The 21,248-nt window shown below is 36.8% G+C and overlaps 1 protein-coding gene and 1 long non-coding RNA gene across 8 annotated transcripts in view; one reads left to right on the top strand and one right to left on the bottom strand.

Moving 5' to 3' along the window:
• NaCP60E (Na channel protein 60E) overlaps positions 1-21,248 on the bottom strand; it is a 74,512-nt gene that overhangs the window by 6,629 nt on the left and 46,635 nt on the right. For 2 of the 6 annotated variants that reach the window (XM_066301081.1, XM_066301123.1), the window contains exons 3-22: positions 16,978-17,198; positions 16,740-16,923; positions 10,669-10,891; positions 9,215-9,349; positions 8,497-8,780; positions 8,290-8,444; positions 5,806-5,957; positions 5,532-5,673; positions 5,257-5,474; positions 5,039-5,209; positions 4,793-4,986; positions 4,504-4,609; positions 3,904-4,029; positions 3,686-3,700; positions 2,205-2,367; positions 2,049-2,152; positions 1,656-1,803; positions 1,310-1,607; positions 940-1,255; positions 10-285 (exon numbers count right to left, since the gene is read on the bottom strand). In XM_066301081.1, coding sequence (XP_066157178.1) covers positions 10-285; positions 940-1,255; positions 1,310-1,607; positions 1,656-1,803; positions 2,049-2,152; positions 2,205-2,367; positions 3,686-3,700; positions 3,904-4,029; positions 4,504-4,609; positions 4,793-4,986; positions 5,039-5,209; positions 5,257-5,474; positions 5,532-5,673; positions 5,806-5,957; positions 8,290-8,444; positions 8,497-8,780; positions 9,215-9,349; positions 10,669-10,891; positions 16,740-16,923; positions 16,978-17,198 — 3,631 coding nt within the window. The remainder of the gene's footprint in view (positions 1-9; positions 286-939; positions 1,256-1,309; positions 1,608-1,655; positions 1,804-2,048; positions 2,153-2,204; positions 2,368-3,685; positions 3,701-3,903; positions 4,030-4,503; positions 4,610-4,792; positions 4,987-5,038; positions 5,210-5,256; positions 5,475-5,531; positions 5,674-5,805; positions 5,958-8,289; positions 8,445-8,496; positions 8,781-9,214; positions 9,350-10,668; positions 10,892-16,739; positions 16,924-16,977; positions 17,199-21,248) is intronic. The other 4 variants (XM_066301097.1, XM_066301114.1, XM_066301087.1 and 1 more) reach the window with 3 other exon arrangements.
• Positions 13,479-14,515, top strand: LOC136349560 (uncharacterized). 2 transcript variants are annotated; one of them, XR_010733826.1, is made up of 3 exons: positions 13,479-13,828; positions 14,106-14,250; positions 14,305-14,515. It is a non-coding gene; the product is annotated as an uncharacterized lncRNA (long non-coding RNA). The 2 variants fall into 2 exon arrangements; XR_010733825.1 differs by having other exon boundaries at positions 13,953-14,250.

Raw genomic sequence — 21,248 nt, 5'->3', positions numbered from 1 at the left:
GCAACTTACTTCGACTTCTAGTCGTTCACCTTCTTCATCCACACACTTATAAAATTTCCCACTAAAAAACTGCACCCCCATAATGGAGAATATCAGCCAAAACACCAAACACACCAACAACACGTTGAAAATACTGGGGATAGCGTACATGAGGGCGTTCACCACTATCCTCATTCCCTGCCATCGACTTATTGCTCTGAGAGGGCGTAATGCCCGTAGGGTCCGTAGGGACCTAAGAACCTTAAGGTTTTCGTTTTCTTCGATTAGAAGACTAAATAATGAGACCTGGAATGGATTTTGCAGTCATTATATAATTAATACACTCACTTTCATCTGTAATGCACTATCCAAAAATAATAATAATTAAGTCTTGTAATTTTGGCAAAATAATGTTTCATAATAGAATATCAAATGAGTAGAAGATCAGTAAAAAAAACAACATTATTTAATTATAAAGTTAACAATGAGTGACATCGCCTTGTATAGCAATGCAAGCACGTACTCTTCGCGGCATGCTTTGCGACAAATGACCAATATCCTCTTGGAGTGTTTCATTCCATACTACATTATGGTGGTATCGTAGGTGATCTAAATTCTTTCGAAGGCCTTAGGTAAATTTTGAAGACGGTGACTGAGCATGTCCCAGAGATGTTCAATAGGTGATAGGTCCTGCGACCGTGCAGGCCAGGGCAGCATTTTCAATTATGCTTGTTCCAGGTATCTTCGAGTAATGTTCGCAGTATGCAGTAAGGTCTGAAACTCTGACCATTTGACACTATATTAAGGAGCATTATTTTGCCAAAATTACAAGACTTAATTATTATTATTGCTGGATGGGACATTTTATGTGAAACTGAATGTCCATTATATTTTAACAAAACGCCGAAAAATCACTTTTATTAGCGATCCATCTACCAAAACGTAACTAATAATACTTACAAAAACAATTAAAAAATCCAATAGCGTCCAAAAACTACTGAAATATTTATTGAACCCCAAAGCAATCCATTTAAAGAACATCTCGATAATAAATATGATGGAGAATGCCAAATTTGTCCAGTAGAGCAGCTTTTTCAATCTGGGGTTTTCATCCAGATGAATATCTTCGAAGCACAGCGTTACACTGGACGCGAAAATTAAGACCAAAATGAACCACTCAAAGGCCGCAGTGTCCACTACTGCCAGGACTGTGGTCCTGAATTGCGTCCACTTTAGCCCGATTTTTGATTGGCTACATTTATCTAAACAAGAACACCTGAAATGGACGTATTGTATAATTGGTAAATAACAAAAGTGGCTTGACTAGTACTTTTGGTAAAAACTTCTTGGAAAACAATTTGAAGGAACTTTTGGGGTCTTATGTTTGCCAAACCCCGGAAAACTGCTAACTCCGTCCAGGAAGTGCCCCTTGGAGTCGCGTCTGCCTCCCAAAGTCAGCTCGTCCACATAGGAAACCAAGGTCTGCCAAGGTTGTAGATTATTGTCATTCAGATTATCCCTGTTTTTGTTTCTATCTTTCACTTCTTCCTTATGTTCTTCTTTGCAGTCGGCCTTAGTTGACTGAATCTCCTTGTCAGGTTTATCATCTAAAATAGTGTTTTCTGTGTCTGAAATAGTTGCAGTTGAAAGAGGTTGGTGCTGTGATTTAAACTTACCTCTGCTGCTGTTAGTAGTCTCAACCCCCGAAGACATGGTTCGTAGCTTGCGCCCTTCGTTATTACTATATTTCGGAGGTGTTTCACTCTCTTTTGCAGTTAGAAAAATGGCGTAGTGCTGTTGATTGTCTTTTTCAAGGAGAGAGTCCTGAAATTATATTTACGGCAGCCATTTTCACGTATATCTCGACAAACATTTGTTAGAGCGTCGGAGAGATACGTGAGATTAACACTCGCCGATGCTAATGAGATTATAATAAAGATAAGTAAGTAATGGGAAACATAAATAAGATAATGAGGTCCTTTCAATATAAAGTGATATTCAGTTTGGAATTCAGTGGAAAGTTAAAGTCCTGAAAGCTAGAGACCTGAGAAATGTTTGTATTTATTTACCTGATATTCTGGAATATCATAGCTGATTATGGAAATTGGTCTATTCATAGCCTCCTGGTAACTTCTCTTGTCTCTGGGAAATTGTTGTGACTTCTTGAGTTCAGCTGAAATATTCAACTAAGTCCGGAACGTTCGGAACTATTACGGATTATCTACCAGCTTTCAAAGCTTCTTCCTCTGCATGTCTTTGCATGACTTCCCGGACAATCTGCTCTAATCGAGAGTTGTTCTCATTTTGTTCTTGTTCTTGTCGGTGTTTCCGTACCAAGTCTCTTATTCTTTGAAAACTCTGGGCCAATTTCGACACATCACCAACTTCCTATATAAAATTTTACATGTTTACATTCGAAAATGATCTATAAAATGCTCCTAAATTGATAGCAATATAATATTGTTGTAAAATTCGTTAAAAACTTTAAAATAGTAAATACCTGGATATCTATAGTTACTTTGCAACCCTTAAATGTGTTTTTGGTGCTGTAATATTTACAAACTGGTAGTTTTTGAATTAGAGCTAAAAACTTTACTATGATTAGGACACGTGGCAAAGCACGTAAAAACAGTTTTGGGTCTCTTGAAGTGAATTTCTTTGACGGTACGTGGGAATCCAGCCGATCCTGAAGAGAAGTTAAATCCTACGTTGTCTATTGGTGCGTTGAAAAGAAATAATCATCAAACAAGAAGTATCCAAACTTTCACGATCAACAAAATTCCCTATAACTGAAACGTATAAGTATTTTTCAGTTCTTGCCATAGCTACACCCCCGCTAGCTTTCTTAAGGCAGCGGGGTCCTAACTTTCTAATTATGTTGGAGGCCGTTTTAAATCTTTAGAGGAACCTGCCTGATCCTTAGGAGAATCCCTTGCAGCAAGTGTCTACCCAGGAGACTTCCAGGCCGAAATTTTAGTTAAAATAAAACAATCAGTCAATGTCCTATGTTCTTAAAGCCTTCCAAAAAAGCAAAGATGGTCTCAAATGGAAAAATCCAACCATCGGAGTTGAAACGACTTTCGGATGAAAAAAGATGTTTTCATGATTCATAACCGTAAATCCCCAATGCGACTGGAGGGGGGGGGGGCATCCATAGAAATAATATATCCCTGAGATCATGAGAAGATATGTTGCGGGCCTTGAATTTGAACTAAGCTTTGTAGGGACATCCCTGAGGGGTGCGTGGGTTTACCACTCTTTTGTATTTACGAAACCTTTAACTAGTTGTTGGTAATTTATTAGAACTGAGGAAGAGGGCGAGAGTTCTGTCGAAGGTCCTGCACTGCCATATGATTTCCGCAAATGCTGTTTTATGTTTAACGAAAATTCATCTTTCTTTCTTTTTGTTACTCTTAATTTGAATAATATTCAATTCAAAATTTCCATGTGTATGTCTACGATATAACTATACGTACGACTTTCTGAACGCTTTCATACTAAGTGGAAAGGTAGTATACCATTTGTGCTTACTAGGACTAACTATGGTATATAATAATTATTGTAAAAATCTAACTCTACCGTAAAAGCAATGCAGTATTTAAAACCTAGAAGCAAAAAAATTAAAGAACATGTTTCACCATGTTTTTGGAGCTCGATCGAACTCCGGTTTGATGAGATATGGAACTGATTTAATTGGAAAACTTACCATCGTATTGTAGAGCTGTAAATAGTGACCTTTTATTTATAAAATTAAAATTTGATTTAAATAGTTAAATCAATCCTACTTTTTCCATATATCTACATATAGCGCAGTTGAGAGAGCGGCTAATACTTAAAATCTATTTCAAATCGTTCCGGAGACAATTTTGGTCATTTAATTCATACAGCTTCGGTTATTAAATGTAATTACTCTTTTCCTCTTACCTCTTTCCGGTGCTTCAGTTCCTCCGAATTGAAACTGTTGAGCAGCAGCGCCAAGAACAAATTGAGTACCATAAAATTGCCCATAACCAAAGTGGGAAGAAACACTGCCAAACAAATCCCCGGTCCCTAAAACAATAATAAAACTGTTAATTACATTAATTAATTCTGAAGATATCATAAAATTATGGATAACAATGAAAACTACAGATACGGAGCTAATTCAAGTTTTATGATATTTTGGCGTCGAATGGGGAATAATTGATTGCGCTAAAATGTAACAATAATGCGGCTTTATTTGAGAGTTTGATTGGGTTTCGAGGGTTGGAATGTTGACTTATTTGCATTGAGGACATTATGATTGTATTGGTTTTGTGGTTTACTATTCATGATTTTGTATGCAATTAACAGCAGAGTGTGAAATGGTTGGAATGTCTAAAGTGAAAATTAGAAATACTACATGTCCTCTCCATAAAGAAAAATAATTTGTGTGACCTTTCTGGATATGCCATTGTGTATTGATCTTCAAACAAAATTGAATTTTCTACTACTGCAAACCTTTAAGTTTAAAATCGAGCTTTTACAGGGGCGTGTGAAACTTACCTCCTTGTTTTCTGCTCGCATACAATCCCACAAAGGCTCAATCCACTCCCCGCATAAAATGCGAAAAATCATCATAAACGAGTGGAAAAAGTCAGTGAAGTTCCACCTAAAAACGCCAATCATCGATCAGTTACATTCGCGCTTAGCTCACTGTACGCAAATCCTGCATTCCCGAGTTGGGATAGTGGGAACAGGACTCAAAGTAAGAACAAACTCATACGTTTCGACTGAAACTCAGTTCTGCAAGACCGACAAAATCATTTCATTTCGAGTGACAACAATTACTTACCTCGGAACAGGGTCGGGGTAAAATTTCTCCACGGAATAATCTTTGGCAAACAACTGCATGCCAATGACGGCAAAAATATAAATAACTATGACCAAAACGAAAGTCAGATTTCCCAAAGCTCCAATGGTGCTAATAATGATACTCAGCAATACCTTCATCGTAATCCACGATTGCGCCAATTTTAACACTCGAAGCTGGAAAAAATCGATTTACACACTTGATCTCTTTTAGATCTAAAAGACTTACAAGGCGAAGCCCTCTCAACACAGAGAGTCCATCAACGAGCTCAAAAATTAGATCAAGAAGACTGGCTGAGACTATGATTAGATCGAAGATATTCCATCCGCAATGGAAGAAGTCCTTGCTTAATGCCATTATCTTCATGCAGCACTCGAAAGTAAAGATCGAGGTAAATACCTTGAAATTTAGTATTATTGCATGTGTCTGTTTGGGACATTACTAACCTTATTGCCAATATCCAAAGCTCGTAAAACAGATTCACTCATTCCATGATGTTCCATAGCCAAAAACATCGTATTGAGCACAATGCAAACAGTAATTGCCAGCTCGAATAGAGGATCTTTAACAATTTGGTAAAGCCCCTGTTGGAATTGGAGCCACCCATCGTAATCCATGCAACATCTTTCACAACAAGAACAATTTCTGTCTGGTATTTCACTATCTGGAAAATTTGAAAGCTCCAAAAGCACTTAAGGATTAAAAAGTGATTAATACTCGCCTATGACGACAATATGAGAGAGATAATCGGGCTGCAAAGCATACATTTCACTTTTCTTCTTATTGGCTCCCACACCGTTGCACTTAATCACCTTAATTTCTTTTGGGCTGACGGCCACAGTAACAGGTGTTACTTCCAACCGCTGGTAAGGAAGAGTCATTATAGAGTTTAGAAATAATGTGAGGCTGTTATGAAAATTCTGATTTATAGGTTTTTTGAGCGATATTCTCTTCTTGACGTTGATAAATTGAAGTTTTGCTTAATAAAGTCTTACTCGTAAAGATGAATGCAGGTGAGAGACGTCCTCGGATGTGGCATCGCCTTCTTCATGATCGTCCACAACTCCAGAGTCGTCCAATGAGGATTGTTTCCCTTCGCCACTGTTACTGCTGGTCTGGCGACTTTGCAAGCCGCTTCTGGTTGGACCTAAGAAGTTTCTCAAATTACAAACGGGTGAGGTTGGTGAGTGTTAAGACTTGAGCAATCGACGGATCTATCGATACTCCTTTGGTTTTTGTATAAAAATAATTTATATAACTTTAGCTTATACCCTCAATCAACTAGCCCTCAAGTAAAAGCAGTCAGCCGTTTCTTAAATTCATGACTGTTTGTGCTTGGATTTGGTCAAGACCATAATCTCACACCTTTTTTTATTTTAGCTGCGCTGAGAAAATGTCTAGTTAGTTTTCTATGCTTAGTTTAAGTTTAAATAGTCGATCATATTTCTTTAAAGGAGTCAGTAACATGTTAGGTACGTTTGGATATGTGTTTAGTCTCGAATATGAGTCTCAGAAACCGTGTCCCTGAGACTGTAACCTGAGGGTGGTCCGAACGTGACATCCAATTCAACACCATCTAGGCTGTCAATTTGTGGAATCCTCATATTTCGACCACACGAGGTATCAAATGAACTGGTCCTCGAGCCACACCGTCCAAACTTAGCCCTCAACTTCAATTCACCTTTGGCCCTTCCAGTAAGACCTCACAGTGAAAAAGAACGTGGAGACACGACTGACAACTACCATAAAACTGTGCGCTTTGAGAGAGTGGAAAAAATGACTCGGACAATCAGTCTCCTCAAAACGCCCTGAACGGTAAGCGCAAGTCGCGTGGGAACACGGCTTGCTCGCGCTGACGCGAGAGTGAAAAAAACCAAGTCCATGTTAAGCATTTACGGTGCGTAAGACGGAAAATATCTTTGCTTCTTAGGGAGCGGAATAAGGGCGAAAGTACTGTTATGTGCTCTTTAACGACGATAGAAAGTTCTATATTCTATGAAGTCCACGGAAAAAATTATTTTTTACACACGTCGCGAGTTTATGCCAGTGGTGTGAAAAAGCGCCATTTCCGACAGCAATTCCCCGAAACCAAACTCTTCATGTTCGCCCTAATAATAACATTATTTCACCGTTACCGATCGTTTTGTTGGACAAATTGGGAGTGATGTTATGACAAATTGTATAACGCATTGTTGGCATCAATCTCTCCCAGTTGCTGCAATTAGTCAGCCGCCCACTGAGTCAGTAACTAGACACAGGATTGAAATTTATTAGCAGTTGTTAATGATGCATTTTGACTATATGGTTGGTATTCGAACGGACAGGAATTGCAGATTTGTTTGCGTTATTATGTGTGGTAATATTAAAAATGAGCATGTTATTTGGTTTAATTTGTAGCTCATATGAGCGACATGTACAAATATAATTCAAGCTATTATTTATATCGAGCTCGAAAACTATTGCGAAATTTCAGAAACAACAAATGTGCCTCAATTTCGACCGAATTCGTTTCAGTGGACCCGTCTAATAGGGCTAAAACTAGAATTTAAAACAGGTATTACACTTTGCGACTTCACAAGAATTACAATTAACTATTCTGAGTGACGTTCGATGCTCTTTGAATTACATTCCGGAAAGAAACATGTGTGAAAAGGTTTTTTTCGCATGCATATAAGTGTATTCATACATACAGGACCAGAGGTCCTTCATAAATTCATTAAAAATTCAATTAAATACTTTTCATGAAAACGCTGAAACACGTCAATTATTGTTTTTACTTCTGCATTTTTCGACGCAATAGACATGTATACAGGGTTGTCCATGTAGTAGATAAATGTACTTTTCTTCTTATGGGGCTCCATGTATATTTTGGCGTTTTTGCGTTCTTGAAGAAATTCTTCACATGTTTCGTGTAACGTACCCATGTCTAAAAATAGTTTTTGCAAAAAATTGCAGAAAATCGAAATAAGGACGGAACTTTTAATACTTAAAAAATAACAATATAAACTTTTATAATTTAATGTACTAAAAGGCCGCAATTCAAATTCCCCAAGAAGTTTTGTTATCTCTGGAGGAAGTACTTGTTGGGCTTATTTAAATGCAGCCTAGGTTCCGGACAATCTCATAAAAAAAGAGTTCCTAGGGGTGAGGTCAGGCGCTCTAGCAGGCCACTCTAATTGCTCTCTTCATTCAGTCAATCGAAAAAATAAGTAAGATGAAAAAATGTATACATGAAATATGTTCAGAATTTCTTAAAAAACTCAAATGCGTCATAATACACATAATGGAATTCCATACAAAACGATGAAAATGTACATTTATGTAGTACATGGGTAACCCTGCATACGTGTCAGTTGCGTCGACGGACGCACAAATAAGAGCAATATTTGACCTGTCCAGCACATCCATGAAAACTATTTCCTTCGATTTTTAACAAATTTATGCGGGACTTTTGGCCCTCCGTGTATTCACGTACTTACCCAAGTTTTTGTTTGGATGCAGCGTGTCTGGATATTTCGGATCTGCAAGCTGGACATGTTTTTGTGCTGGATATGGTATGGGAAGCTGTTGGGGTCTTGGAGATCCGCTATGCTGGCTGTGTTTAGGGCTTGGGCTGCGACTAGGAGTTACCGACCTAATAATTTTCAAAGTATATCAAATAATGTGGAGCATAAACCCGAGCTTACCTAGTGCTTTTCTTCGGAGAAGGCTTATTCGAAGCCGAGTCTTTGCTCTCTATTTTATTGCCGTTATTTTCCAAGACATTTCCGGTCTCGCATTTCTGATTTGATGAGTTTCTATTGCGTTTCCGCCGCCGGGTTTTCTTTCGGCTGTAAGACGACAGCAAGACGCCTTTCCTGGCATCAATTTTTTTCAGTTTGTGCTTGGACAGTCGTTTCACGTTCAAAACAGTCGGATCGAAACTGAAGGTGGAGTCTTCCCGATGGTCCACCAACTCCTTTTTGCGCTCCTGTAATTTCAGTCACGAGTGGCTCTTAATCCCGCCGAAGTCTTAATCCTTTGAGGCTTTGAAAACTCGAGGATTTCGAATGGATTAATACTAAAGCCGCTATGGCGTGATTGCGGATTTATGGCTGGCAATGGGGAATAGAGTGGCGCAATAAAACTTTGATATTAATGAGCCGGAATGAAACAGTATGCGCTAATTGCCGTATAGTCCGGGTTCAACTGCAGAAGGTCGTGGGCAGTAATCAATTTTTGTGTGCATTGCAATGCCTGGATAGTTTTATTTTTATGTTAGTTTGACCTAATTACAAGCTAAACATGTTAATTTGGTTTTAATTGAAGTTTATTTGTTGATTGTTTGCCTACGAAATTGATCACGGAAGAGTTAAGTTTTCCTCTTTTAACTTGGTCGTCGCGGTGATAATGGTTTATGCTTACCTCTTGTGTGATTTCAGCTTCCTCTTCGTAACTAAGAGCTACCACAGCCAACATTAGGTTGATAAGGTAAAAGGAACCAAAAAATACTACTACAGTAAAAAATGATACGCTTATTGGCCCACATGCCGCCAACACCTGAAAAGGGAGCAAATGTCTTAAATTGCTTCAATTTAAGGGAGCGCCTTTTAAAAGGCACATATGATATTTCACGTAGTGGGCGTCTTCAGAGCACATCAGCGCTGCAGCGCTTTATTGCAGCGATTTCATTTCGCTGTAACGCTGATGTAAAGCGGTAAGGTGTAATGGAAAGCTAAAACCTTTGTCTTCAATTTTCAGGAAACTCAATTAATACCCGCCTTTCAAATCAAATCGTCACACAAAAATCAGTGACATAGTTCAACCCTGCTGAAATTTTGTTCGACTTCGAAGAGTTCGATTGCGGCAAGTTCGTTGACTAATTGAAGACCGAGTTTGCTCAAAAACGATCAGGGATATAGTGCGTGCTCTGCTTGCTACGCTACTGATACTTCTGAAGAGGAGCTGGAGTCTGAGTAAGTAAGCCAACGAATTTTATTTAATAGAGAAGTCAATTTTAATAAATACGAGGCGTCTCAGGTAAACGGGCGAAGCTATAAATCAGTTATTTAAAAACGTTCCTTTAGACACACTGTATTTGAGAAGCAAAAGCTGCGTTCCCATATGAGGAACAATGGCGCATCGAGGAGTCTTGATGATGCAAATATTTTGGAAATTAAATGATTTGATTAAAAAATTTGATGGCCACAGCAAACTTTGAAGTTTTCCTCAGAACGCCACAGTTTATTTGCATGGAAAATTTAAATGAACATGTAAACTTGAGCCTTGTAATACAAATTGAATGCCCCCTTATTAGGCCACTTGCCAGTTCGCCATAACTGCTAATTTGCTTCAATTGTGACTGGAATCATTTCTGAATTTAAATCATTAGGTTATAAAGAGTAAATCTCCGCAATAGTAAATCCCACATTGCAGATTTCCTCTCATCCATTATGTATAAAACCAAATCCGCAAAGGACTTACAAATTAACGATGCATTCCAATGCTCCAAAGCAACTGGGAACTCTCGTCTCAAACCCGTGAGATGAGCCCAAAATGCAAATTTCCTTATAACAATTTACAGTCTCTTTTCCCTAATCACTCTAAATAGATTCCAGATCCAATTCCATTACCCTTAACGACAGTTTTGAATAACACCCCAAACTGCAAAGCTGTAAATAGAACTCTAATTTAGAACACGCTGCTCCTGAATTCGAGGTTTTTCAGTTAAAAATTTCCTTTATGCGCTGATTTAGAACTAATTTTAAAAGCATTACAAAGCATAATTCACTGAACACACTTTATTATGGCAGTCAACACAGAGGCAATTAGGTCAGAGTGTTGATATGACAAGATTAATGGGGGTTTAAAAAAATTACCATGTTATAGACGTTTTCCCAATAGTCGAGGGTGATAAGCTGGAACGTGGTCAACATTGACCACAGGAAGTTGTCAAAGCTGGTGTAGCCAAAGTTGGGGTTCTCTCCTGTACAGAGGCACGTGTGAGTAGTGGGGCAATGACGAGACCCCGTAACGTTTCCGCATATAACTGGATTGCCAGTAGTGTTGTGTATAATCCAGTTTTCTGGATCGCGAGTCCAGCTGAAAAGAAGAGTCATGTTTTATTTCGAAAGAGAAATACATACAAAGGAATTGTGAGCTTTGCCTCAAGACAACAGAACGCTCCATTAAAATTTTCCTTGAATAGCTGCTTCGTCGACTTTAGGAGAAGTATGATAGAGCTTTTGTGGGGAAAAACACTAATGATGCTGAGAGACAGAGAGAGAGAAAGTGTGTTTCAATTGCAATGAACCCGAATTAAGCAGCTGTGCGTCCTTATTGTTGACCTCTATAACTAACTCAGCTACGAGATAACATGATTAAAAATTAAATCTTATAAACCCTGTTAAACTCAATTCACACTGTTCGAATTCAATTCAGCTGAGCAAACAAAACCTAAGAAAGTTTCTCATTAAGACATCTATGATTTATAACTTAATCCAGCTCCCTTTACGATTTCCATAACAAATATGGTACTTGAAATGGGAAGCAGTTAAACTTTTCCTAAGTGAAATCCAGTTTCTACGTTAAAGGTCACTGGCTATGGAGCTTCCGCAATGAGGTGAATATACGGAGGTCTAGAGTTTCTAAATTTAAACTTCATTAGGTTGTGTAGTACATTAAGGAGCTTGGCCAAATTGTTCGGAAACTTTCGAATTTGCTGCAATGTACTACATTTCTGTGTGGAAAAGTTTTCTGCTAAACGAGAATTAGTCATGAATGAAATGTTGAAAGGAAAACGAATAAGAATTTGAAGTGAAAAAAGAAGTTTCTCATGAGATATAATGGGCCATGTTCCCACGTGAACAATTCTAGATTCCAGGGCGATGATCACACGATCCTCTGTGTGGTGTAGAAACTCGGATTACCAAACGCTTCCCCGGCTACTCAACCCAATACCCAAATCTTCACTGAAATTACTTCAAATTCTCGGCGACAGGCCACAACCTGTCATTAGGCGCTACTATTAAGCCATATTGATCGTTTATATGCTATGAACCAGTCTCTTTCGATCGATTAAACGACGATTGCAAAATTCTTCTTGTCCACATCAAGATCTAAGTCTTCAACCTGAAATTTATTCTCGCGTCGGACAGGATAAGCATTGTCCTACGTATACAATACCTCGAGACTTATCAACCCGTCTAAACTTTCCATTGAGAAGTTGATTGATGACAATAATGTGAAACCTACTTGATGATAGATTCAAGCACCGAGGACATAATGATGAAATCATTTCCATTTTCAGTTCAAAAGTTCGAATTGGGATAAAAATTTATTTACAAACCAACACTTAAAGAGATTTTATTTCGTGAGTAAAATACCCATTACGAGTTCAAAAAGCTTGTAAATTACTCTTTACGACGCAGCCCTTTTGATCCTTTAATTATAACCTGAACCCATGTTTAGTTTAAAATTCAAAAATAGATTTTTCGGACCATTAAGAATTGAAACCTTCCCTTGAACTCGTAGCATTAAATTGGTGTGTACAGCACTCGCCAAAATCCCAATTAAATCCCTATTTATTGGATTTATTTCAGATATTCGATTACCTTTCATCATGTCCAGTTAAATTTCATTGAACGACTCAAATGGTTTTTTTGTTAATCCTGCTTTAGCGGGATTAATTTAAAATTGTTCACACAATTTATTAAATTCAAATATGAGCGATAGTTCAATTCGAAGTTTCGAAATCAGCTCTGTTTAGAATCGTTGGGCACACACATATTTCTTTTGAAAATATTAATTGACGCACACATTGTCCGAATAAAATAAATAATTATCGAAGTTGGTGGGTTGAACAGACATGATGAGCAGAAATAATGCATATGAAAGGCAATGACGGGCGCCTGAGGACCTTGATGAGGAAGTTTGGGAGATAAAGAGGAGACTGGTGGAATCCTTGTCAAGGGAGTGTTTAGTAAAGTTTTGCGGCAATAAAGTTGAGTTTTTGCGTCGATTCACAACCATGAATGGAACATAGGTCCATTATTTTACGACTGAGATGAAAGAGAAGGGGGAAAAACGGCTCTAAAAAGGCGAAAATCATTCCTTTTGCAGGAAAGGCGATGGGGTCAATTTGTTGGGATGTACGTGGGATAATTTTCATTGACTGTCTCCCTAGAGGACAAATAATACACGGAGAATATTATAGAAACGCATTGCAGAGTGGAGACCCACATTTGTCGAAAAAAAAAGTCTTATTTTATCAAGACAACGCACCAGTCCACACTTCCTTTATTGCGACGACCAAAACCAATTAACTTGGTGTCGAATCTTTTCGTCAACCACCCTATTCGGCAGGTTTAGCCCCCTTAGACGATTTTCTACTTCTAAAATTGGTGGAAAGAAATTTGCCAATAATGAACAGGTGGAATCCGAGATTGATGCCTATTTTGATATACTCTAAACTTGTTCTATAAACAGAGTATATAAGTTATACAGCGTCGCTGGGAAAAGTGTGTCCATCTCAAGGAAGACTATGTTGAGAAATAATGTAATATTTTCCATTTTTTTTCAACGTTAGATCGAGTACTTCTGGGACTATCCTCGTAGTTAAGAATGCGAACGTGTTTGTTCGCCATTTTGATAGGTCCGACATTGTTGTGGTTTCGGTGGGCGTGAAAATTTAAAAATACATAAAAACTCGTTGGTGAAATAAGGTGGAGTAAAGTCGCTGGGGACCGAAGTTGACCTTAAACCTGCTCATTAGATTATTAAATTTACATGAAATTTTAAGGAAATAAAGCCGTGTCTGTGTTTACCAAAAGTGTTATTTCCATAAAGGCGTTTTCCACAAAATAAAACAGAGGATAAAAGGGATATAGTGGTGAATTCTTTTGTGATAATCCAAACAAATAAGAAACCTGAAGTTCAATCGATTTGTTCATGAATGGACTTCGTCCGCATTTCGCTTTTATCTCCTTTTATATGTTGAAATAGCCTAACCTAGTACTAAAGGTTTGTTCCATCCGAGAGGTAAGCCAATTCTGGATCATCAGAAATGTGCATAGAACATATTTCTGACAATTTCCGACAACATGAAATTGATTTTCTGCCTGGTTGCAAGGAATCTTACAATTTGATCATTCAAATGTTGCAGAATCAATGACCGTTCACTAGTGCTGTTCCACTACAGTAGGGAGGCCAGAAAAAAATTATGTTCCTGCATACGTTTGAAATGCTTTTCTCTAAATTGCAAAAGAGAACCTTTATTTTACTCCCTAACGATCTGAACATTAATTTCTATGGTTAGAGCAGCGCGAATAGATATCCTGTATGCAGCCTGTTGACGTTGTTTGATTTAGTGGTATTGATTGAGGACCCCACCAGAATTGCATCGTGTTCACCGACAATGATAGATTATGTCTCTTTTAATCTAAATAATGAAGACGTTCAACGTAAAATGTATTTTAAATACAGAAACATGCGACGTCCAATATTATATCTTTTAGCCAGTTAGCGAACCGATGTTGATGGACAGGTGATTAGGGACTTGGATAGTTCGTTTGAGGACTTTCATATGGTTTTGCGTGGCCCGCTTGGTACTGCCAAAATGAACTATAGAGCACGTCTTGGAACCGAGAGCCTTCAGAGTCTCATTTAGGAATCTTTAATAATAGATTTCTATTAGAAACTACCTTATGGAAATTGATGGATTTGTTTCGCATTTTAACAACTAACGAGGAAATAATAGAAAACGTGTTATATTAACAAAGGGTAAGTATTACTACAGGATAATTTATCGTCCAGGTAGTGTGCAGCGAGAGATAGTTTTCTGAATAAAATCAAGGAAGAAGTGATACTATGACATCGAAACTAAGTTTTTATTTCCACATTTCTAAGGACTATTTTGCTAAATTGAGGATGCCATTGCGAAACTGGTTAATCCTAGGACGATCGTAAGCCCTTTCCGAACACTCACCAACGTCTGGTATGCCACAAATTCGTTTTAGAACGTTACTGCACGCTTAAGTTCATATCGATTCTCTGGTCTCTCCGATTTCCAGGTCTAGTTACATTCGATTTTCTTCGTTTAAAGTGGTCCAAATGTATGCAATATAGTGACAAACCCGCATAATTTCTAATCAAGTTTTATGAATTAAAAAACAGCAAATTCAACTTTCCTTGAGGTTTCCTAGCATAATTTGACTTGCAACATAACTGAGCGGTAAATTGCTTTATTCTCTGCTTGGCTGCAGCATTCAAGATTTATCTCCGGTTGTAAAACTTTATGTACAGAGTGTCCACGGGAAAAGTCCCACCCCCTCTAACGTTTTAACGTATTAAAATAGAAAATATATTTTTAACAAAAAATTCGTATCTAAGTATATACCATTTTCCGCAAAAAATATTGACTGTAAACGCAATAAACTAATGAATTTAATTTTGATACAATTCATAACAATGACAAAACAAATTACTACTACTGACCACATTAGACACATTGTTTGCACAGCTAAAATATATTTTTAGAACACCACTATCGACCTATGGTGCAAGGGAGAAAATTTTTGTAAATGTTTGAAAAATTTTATGATTTGAAGTATGACATATATATATATATATATATATATATATATCTTTGAATACGTAGTAAAACGCAAATCATAAATAAAAAAAAAGTAATGCTTAATTGTTCAAAAAATGCAATATTGGCTTGGTACACATTTATTAAAAACCCTGTATAAAACTGCTGACTATCTTGAAAAACTATATGAACCTTCAAGCACTTGAAAAAAAAAAAATTGCATTTCAATATATTAAAAAGTTAGAGGAGGTGGGATTTTTAGCATGGGCACCCTGTACATCGATACGTAATAAAAAATCACCTTTCTAACATCGACAAAACGATAAAATTCTTTTCATTTGGAAAAATTTATCTTAGCTCCTAATCTTTATAGCCTCATACTTGACCATGATTCAGCTGCTTCCGCACAAATGGACCCCTAATGTATGTCTTTGCAATATAGGGATTGCAGCAAACCTGTCACCACCATCCCTCAAGCGACAATGCAGTTTAAACTCGCCCAAAGTTCTAATTGAAGTTCTGGAACATAAAGCGTCGTTGCCAATTGGTTGGCCGTTTGCTGCAATGACACCGTAACTCGGCCTTATCGACAAAATTCCAACCCGGTTTAATTGCGTTCGATTAAAATTTGTATTAAACCCCCTTTTCTAATTCTCATTCCGTTTCGAAGAGGTAATTTTAAATTCCAGCCACAAGTCAGATTTGCACAAACCTTTAAAACTTTCTACCTGTTTAAGCTCCACATAGACTAAATAATTAATGCAATGTCGCACTGAACCTGCTATTTATTTAAACAGGAAAGTTGTTTGTCTTAATTAAGAAGATAGATCCAGAAGTATCCGACCTAACACTTGTTTTAACACAAATTGTAAAAAATTACATTATTTCTTAACAGTCTCTTTTGAGACTGAGACACGTTTTTCAGCGATGCTTTGTACCCTGCTCACAGTAAAAAGCTCCGAATGTGTCGAAATAGGCATCAAAGTCGGACTGCACCTTTTCATTTTTCGTAAGTCTCTTTTCACCGAACGATTTTTTCAAGATTTGCAAAACAGAAAATAATCTGATAGGGTTAGATCCTGCACACAGGGTGGCTGAGGAAAGAGTTCGAAACCAAATTGCCCAAGAGCTTCCAAATGAAAATGTTTAATCACGCAGCTATGATAAAGTTTCTCCACGTTCAAAAAATCCCTAAAAGCTTTCATTAAAACGGCTGCAAAACGAACAAAACAAAACAAATTTTTCATTAAAAAAATCGCCATCTATATATCAGGCCGCATACTCCTGGGGCAATCTTGGCAACATTGAAAGCCCAGTATTCGAAGATGGGCTTATTTCTATGAAAGATTTACTACTTACTTGTACCAAACTTCGTAGGAAGCGTTCTTGTCATCCATCTTTAACACGCATTTATTCCGCAACTCTCCCTTGTAGACCTGCAAGGCAAATAAGGCGAAAACCATCAGACAAAAGATGGTCAACGTCATGACTTCCGCCAGCTGCTTGAATGAGTGCAAAAGGGCGTTGATGATGGTTTTGAGCCCTATAATGTCAAAAGTTAGTAACAGGATGTGGAGGAGGAGATGCTAGAACTTGCCGGGCAAAATTGATATAGTTTTCAAGGCACGTAGAACCCGGAAAGTTCTGAGTCCGGCTAAATTGGCGCCCTCCACTCCTATGGTGGCGTAGCCGCTGGTGATGACCAGGAAATCTAGCCAGTTCCACGGGTTCCGCAGATATGTGTACTTATTTAATATAAACCCTTTCGCTATGGCTTTTATTATCATTTCGAGGGTGTATATTCCTAAAAAAATATACCTGGAACAACAGAGGTCGTCATTAGTTTTAACAACAAACGAAACGAAACAAATTAAGTTGCGCATCTAAAATTAGGTCATTGGGCCAGAAAGTCACTTAGCGAGGCTCATTTTTAATTTTTTCTCCCCCTTAGGTGACCCGTGAGTAGTCTAACATTTCTTCCATAATGAACTAAAGCTTCTGTTTTTGAGCAACAACACTTTAGAGAAAAACACTTTACCCCTATACCTCTATTGACATTATTAATTTTTGCAAGTCTTTGCCTCGTTCTACTTTCTCCCGTAAATGAATTAATTTTAAAATTTAATATGGGCAAATGTTCAATTGCAAAACAAATTTGTTAATCAATTTTTGGAAAACCAGGTGACTCTCCTTAGTACACGCTCTTGACCGTACATCAGCCTCCGTTAAGGCCTTTGCAGCGTTAAATATGAGATCAATGGCTGGATGATGGGATATGGCCGGACTACCCGAAGCATCCTTTGAAGTCTATTGTGCATTAGTCACAGGTTTTCGAACTACTGATATGAGTGGCTTATGATCGGTTTCACTTGTTATGTTTTGCGCATAAATTTGCTGATATGATAAAATTTCTTAGATAAAAAACAACGTTCAACATACGCTTTTCAATTTGAGAAATGCCGCTGGTTGGTTGTTTTGCTTTGAATGTGCATCAAGCTCTTAAGATGATCCACCGCAAGAAATAGCAATTTCTCCTGAAAATCAAAGCCCTTGAAAGCGGGTTGCCTAGTGGCCTTCAACTAGTTGAACATCTAGTTGGAAGGAACGTAGCAGGACATGTAATCAAAATACTCATATTATCTCTGTCTTATTCCTTAGTAATTCTTAATTCCTGTAAATCCCAAATTTACATTTTTCTCTGATTAATTTATAATTGTTTTCAGAATAAACTCCTACGGTCGCCTGTAAGGCTCTGTCACGTTATTCCAAGGTATCGCCTTAGATTAATAAATCAGTAACGTAATTTTCTACTCCATTTATCAAAGCAAAAATAAGCTTTAGGTTTTGTTGAAATACCTTTGCAGTTGAGCGGAGTGCGCAAGGAATGCCTTTAAACCAATCTTTACTGAACGATGTCATAAAACTGGCTTTACTATTTTAATTATCAAATTGAATAATCGGGATTCCATTATTATAGTCCAACATGTTGAAATATTTATTCCCTGACAACCACGATATAATTTCGCCTAATGGTAGAATGTGAACACGCTCCTACTTAACCGGTAAATCAAATGATTTTGGGTCGATACGTATGCAAATGCCATTATTAAGTTTTTTCACAACTAGGGCAGTTATGTAGTCTGTTGGTTGATTTATTTTTTTAACCGCTTTTCTTTTCCGTTTCTGTTAATTTATACCTTATTTTATCGCGCAATTGAAACGAATTTATTTCTGCGTGGGTATGTTTCTAGATCTAATTTAGCTGACACTACTGAAAACTGCACCTATATCACTAAAGCCACAATTACACGGGATACTGCAGTAATGCGTCAGACTTCCTTACCTTCTATACCAATAAACTTAGGAATTTTTTTTTCTGCAGGATTGTGTAGCGCATAAAAGCCTATTTCCAGAAATTATTTTCTAATATACAGGGTGACCCCTAAAAAGTGTGACAATATATAACAATTCTATCTTTAAAATTGATCGTTACCGAGTTATTCGGAAAAATGTGAAAAATTGGACATTTGCAAGGTTCCATGGAAATCAGTATTGTGTGCTAATCGCAGTGAATTTAAGAGTCATTGTTCTGGAGCTCAAAGAAGACCTACTAATCTACGTTTTGCCGTATTTAAATTAAAAAGAAAACTCTTTTACCGCCGAAACGAGTTTCCGAATTTTCATGACTTCAAATTTCAAAAACTTTCTTAATTCAACTGGAATGTCCCAATTTTCTTCAAGACATGGTCTTCAGAATTTAAAAATCTACAACTTTTGTCAACATTACCCTATCTCTGAACCCAGTCATTTCTGAGTTTCCGAAAATTGTCCCTTTTTGGTTCCTAAATACTTTAGTATGCATATCGTCTCACTTCTGACAATGTTAGTTCTTTCCTGTTTTTTATAATTGACACTGTCAGTTTACAGAAATCGCTCTAGTAATCAACCAAAGCTGATGGTTTCTGAATGGTGTCTCTCAAGACATCGAGCAGCATATACTTACTGGTTAGAACACAATTTTTCGCACTTTCTCCCAAAACAAAAATCATATCTCTAAATATAACTCTTTCTATGAAAAATTCAGTATTTTGGATAAGAATATCCGCAATTTTTGAAAGCAAATACAAATAAAAATCATAAATTTCAGTAATTACTCATTGTCTTATATACATGACAACCGTTGTCATGAAAAATTTCATTTTGACATTTTTCATGATTATTAAAAGGTTTAAAAGCCACAAAGGTGCAATTTTCGTAAACCCAAAAATGGCTGAGTTAGGGATAGGGCCATTTTAACAAAGGTTGGAAATTTTTGAATTTTGAACACAATGCCGTCTAGAAAATAGGGGTATTTCAATTAAAATAAGCAAGTTATTGACATTTCAAGTCATGCACAGCGAATGCTTATTTTGACAATTGTGGAAGGCTTTTTTAAATTAAAACACGTCAAAATGTAGCTTATCAAGTCTTCTTTGAGCCTCAGAAAACTGATCCTGAAATTCATGGCAATTAACGCACACTAGCAACTTTCGAGGAAAGTTGCTGCTGTCCAGTTTTTCCGAATAAATCAGAAACGGTAAATTTTAAAGATAGGACACCTTACATAAACTGACCTTACAATTTAATGAGAAATCTTAAAAAAGATTGGAGAGTTCCATTTAAAATAACGAAATTGTCCCACTTTTCGGGATTAACCTGTACATAAAAAAAATTCTGGAAATACGCCTTTATATACTGTGAAATCGTGCAGAAGAAAAAACATTGTTAACTTTATTGGTATAGAAGCTAAGGCAGTCTGACGCACTATTGCACGCCCCTTTACTTTCCAATCACTTCAAGGAAACTATGTTCTTCTAGTATTTTCTTTCCATTACTAGTTAATCACTAAAATTCATTTGTAGCCTTAAGGTCAAGAATGAAAAGTTTTTTCATTTTTGTTTTGAAATCTGTAACTTTTTCACTTAAGCTTAACGTTTGTTCTACTCATACTGGTAATATTTCGTGTCTCCTGGCCGTGTGTTTTAATATTACGCTTGAAATTTTATTTTTAAAAATCTTTAATTATTGAAACATCGTCCAAGTGGAATATTTACTCATAAGTCTGTCTCTAATATTATCGAAATATTTACTGAATCATTGAGTGAAAGATCAAAATGCCGACGATCATTTAGTTCCAAATAGTTCACCCATCATTTATCATTTTTCGGGAACAAGGAGAGTCAAGACAGGTCGAACAAGGCAAGTGAAAAAAAATCTTTACGCCAATGACTTCAAAAAGACAATAATCTGCAATGTGTTTTCTGCATACATACATCTGAAAATTCTGTAAAATGCATCAACGTTTCTCGTTTCCGAGGGCTGTCAAAATTTTTCAAATTATTGAGAATCAGATACAGATTTCTTCCTTTTGGGAGTTTCCTCATTCTTTTTTATAGTTCAAGTTTAAGTATCAGATTTGATAGAGGATTTTTTGGATTTTTAGTTGAGTTAAGTACATGTTAAAAAATAGCGTATGTGCAGGAACTGCATATGCTCAATAGTTTATATTTTGGAATATATTTTAAAAAATTTATTTTAATCTAACCTTCGCTAAAATACCTTCGGGGATATTCATTAAAGATAAGCTACCATTCTGACGGAAAAAATCATATCATGTGTTAATAACAATAATTATTAAATTAAATATATTTGTTCCTAAGTGCTTTCTATGTTTTGTAATATGCTAGTACTTTTCATTTATTCTTTACAACTAATTTTCAATTATAGCACTTATTTGACAAGAGCAAATGTTGTATTTTTGTTGGCTTTTATATCGAAAGCAATTAAAAAACTTTTTTTGGTAAAATTAAATTTTGGCTTTATTATTTG

Source organism: Euwallacea fornicatus, chromosome 2 (genome assembly GCF_040115645.1).
Source record: "Euwallacea fornicatus isolate EFF26 chromosome 2, ASM4011564v1, whole genome shotgun sequence".
In the NCBI taxonomy this organism is placed as follows: Eukaryota; Metazoa; Arthropoda; class Insecta; order Coleoptera; family Curculionidae; genus Euwallacea; species Euwallacea fornicatus.
This window is presented reverse-complemented; position numbering and strand designations above follow the sequence as displayed.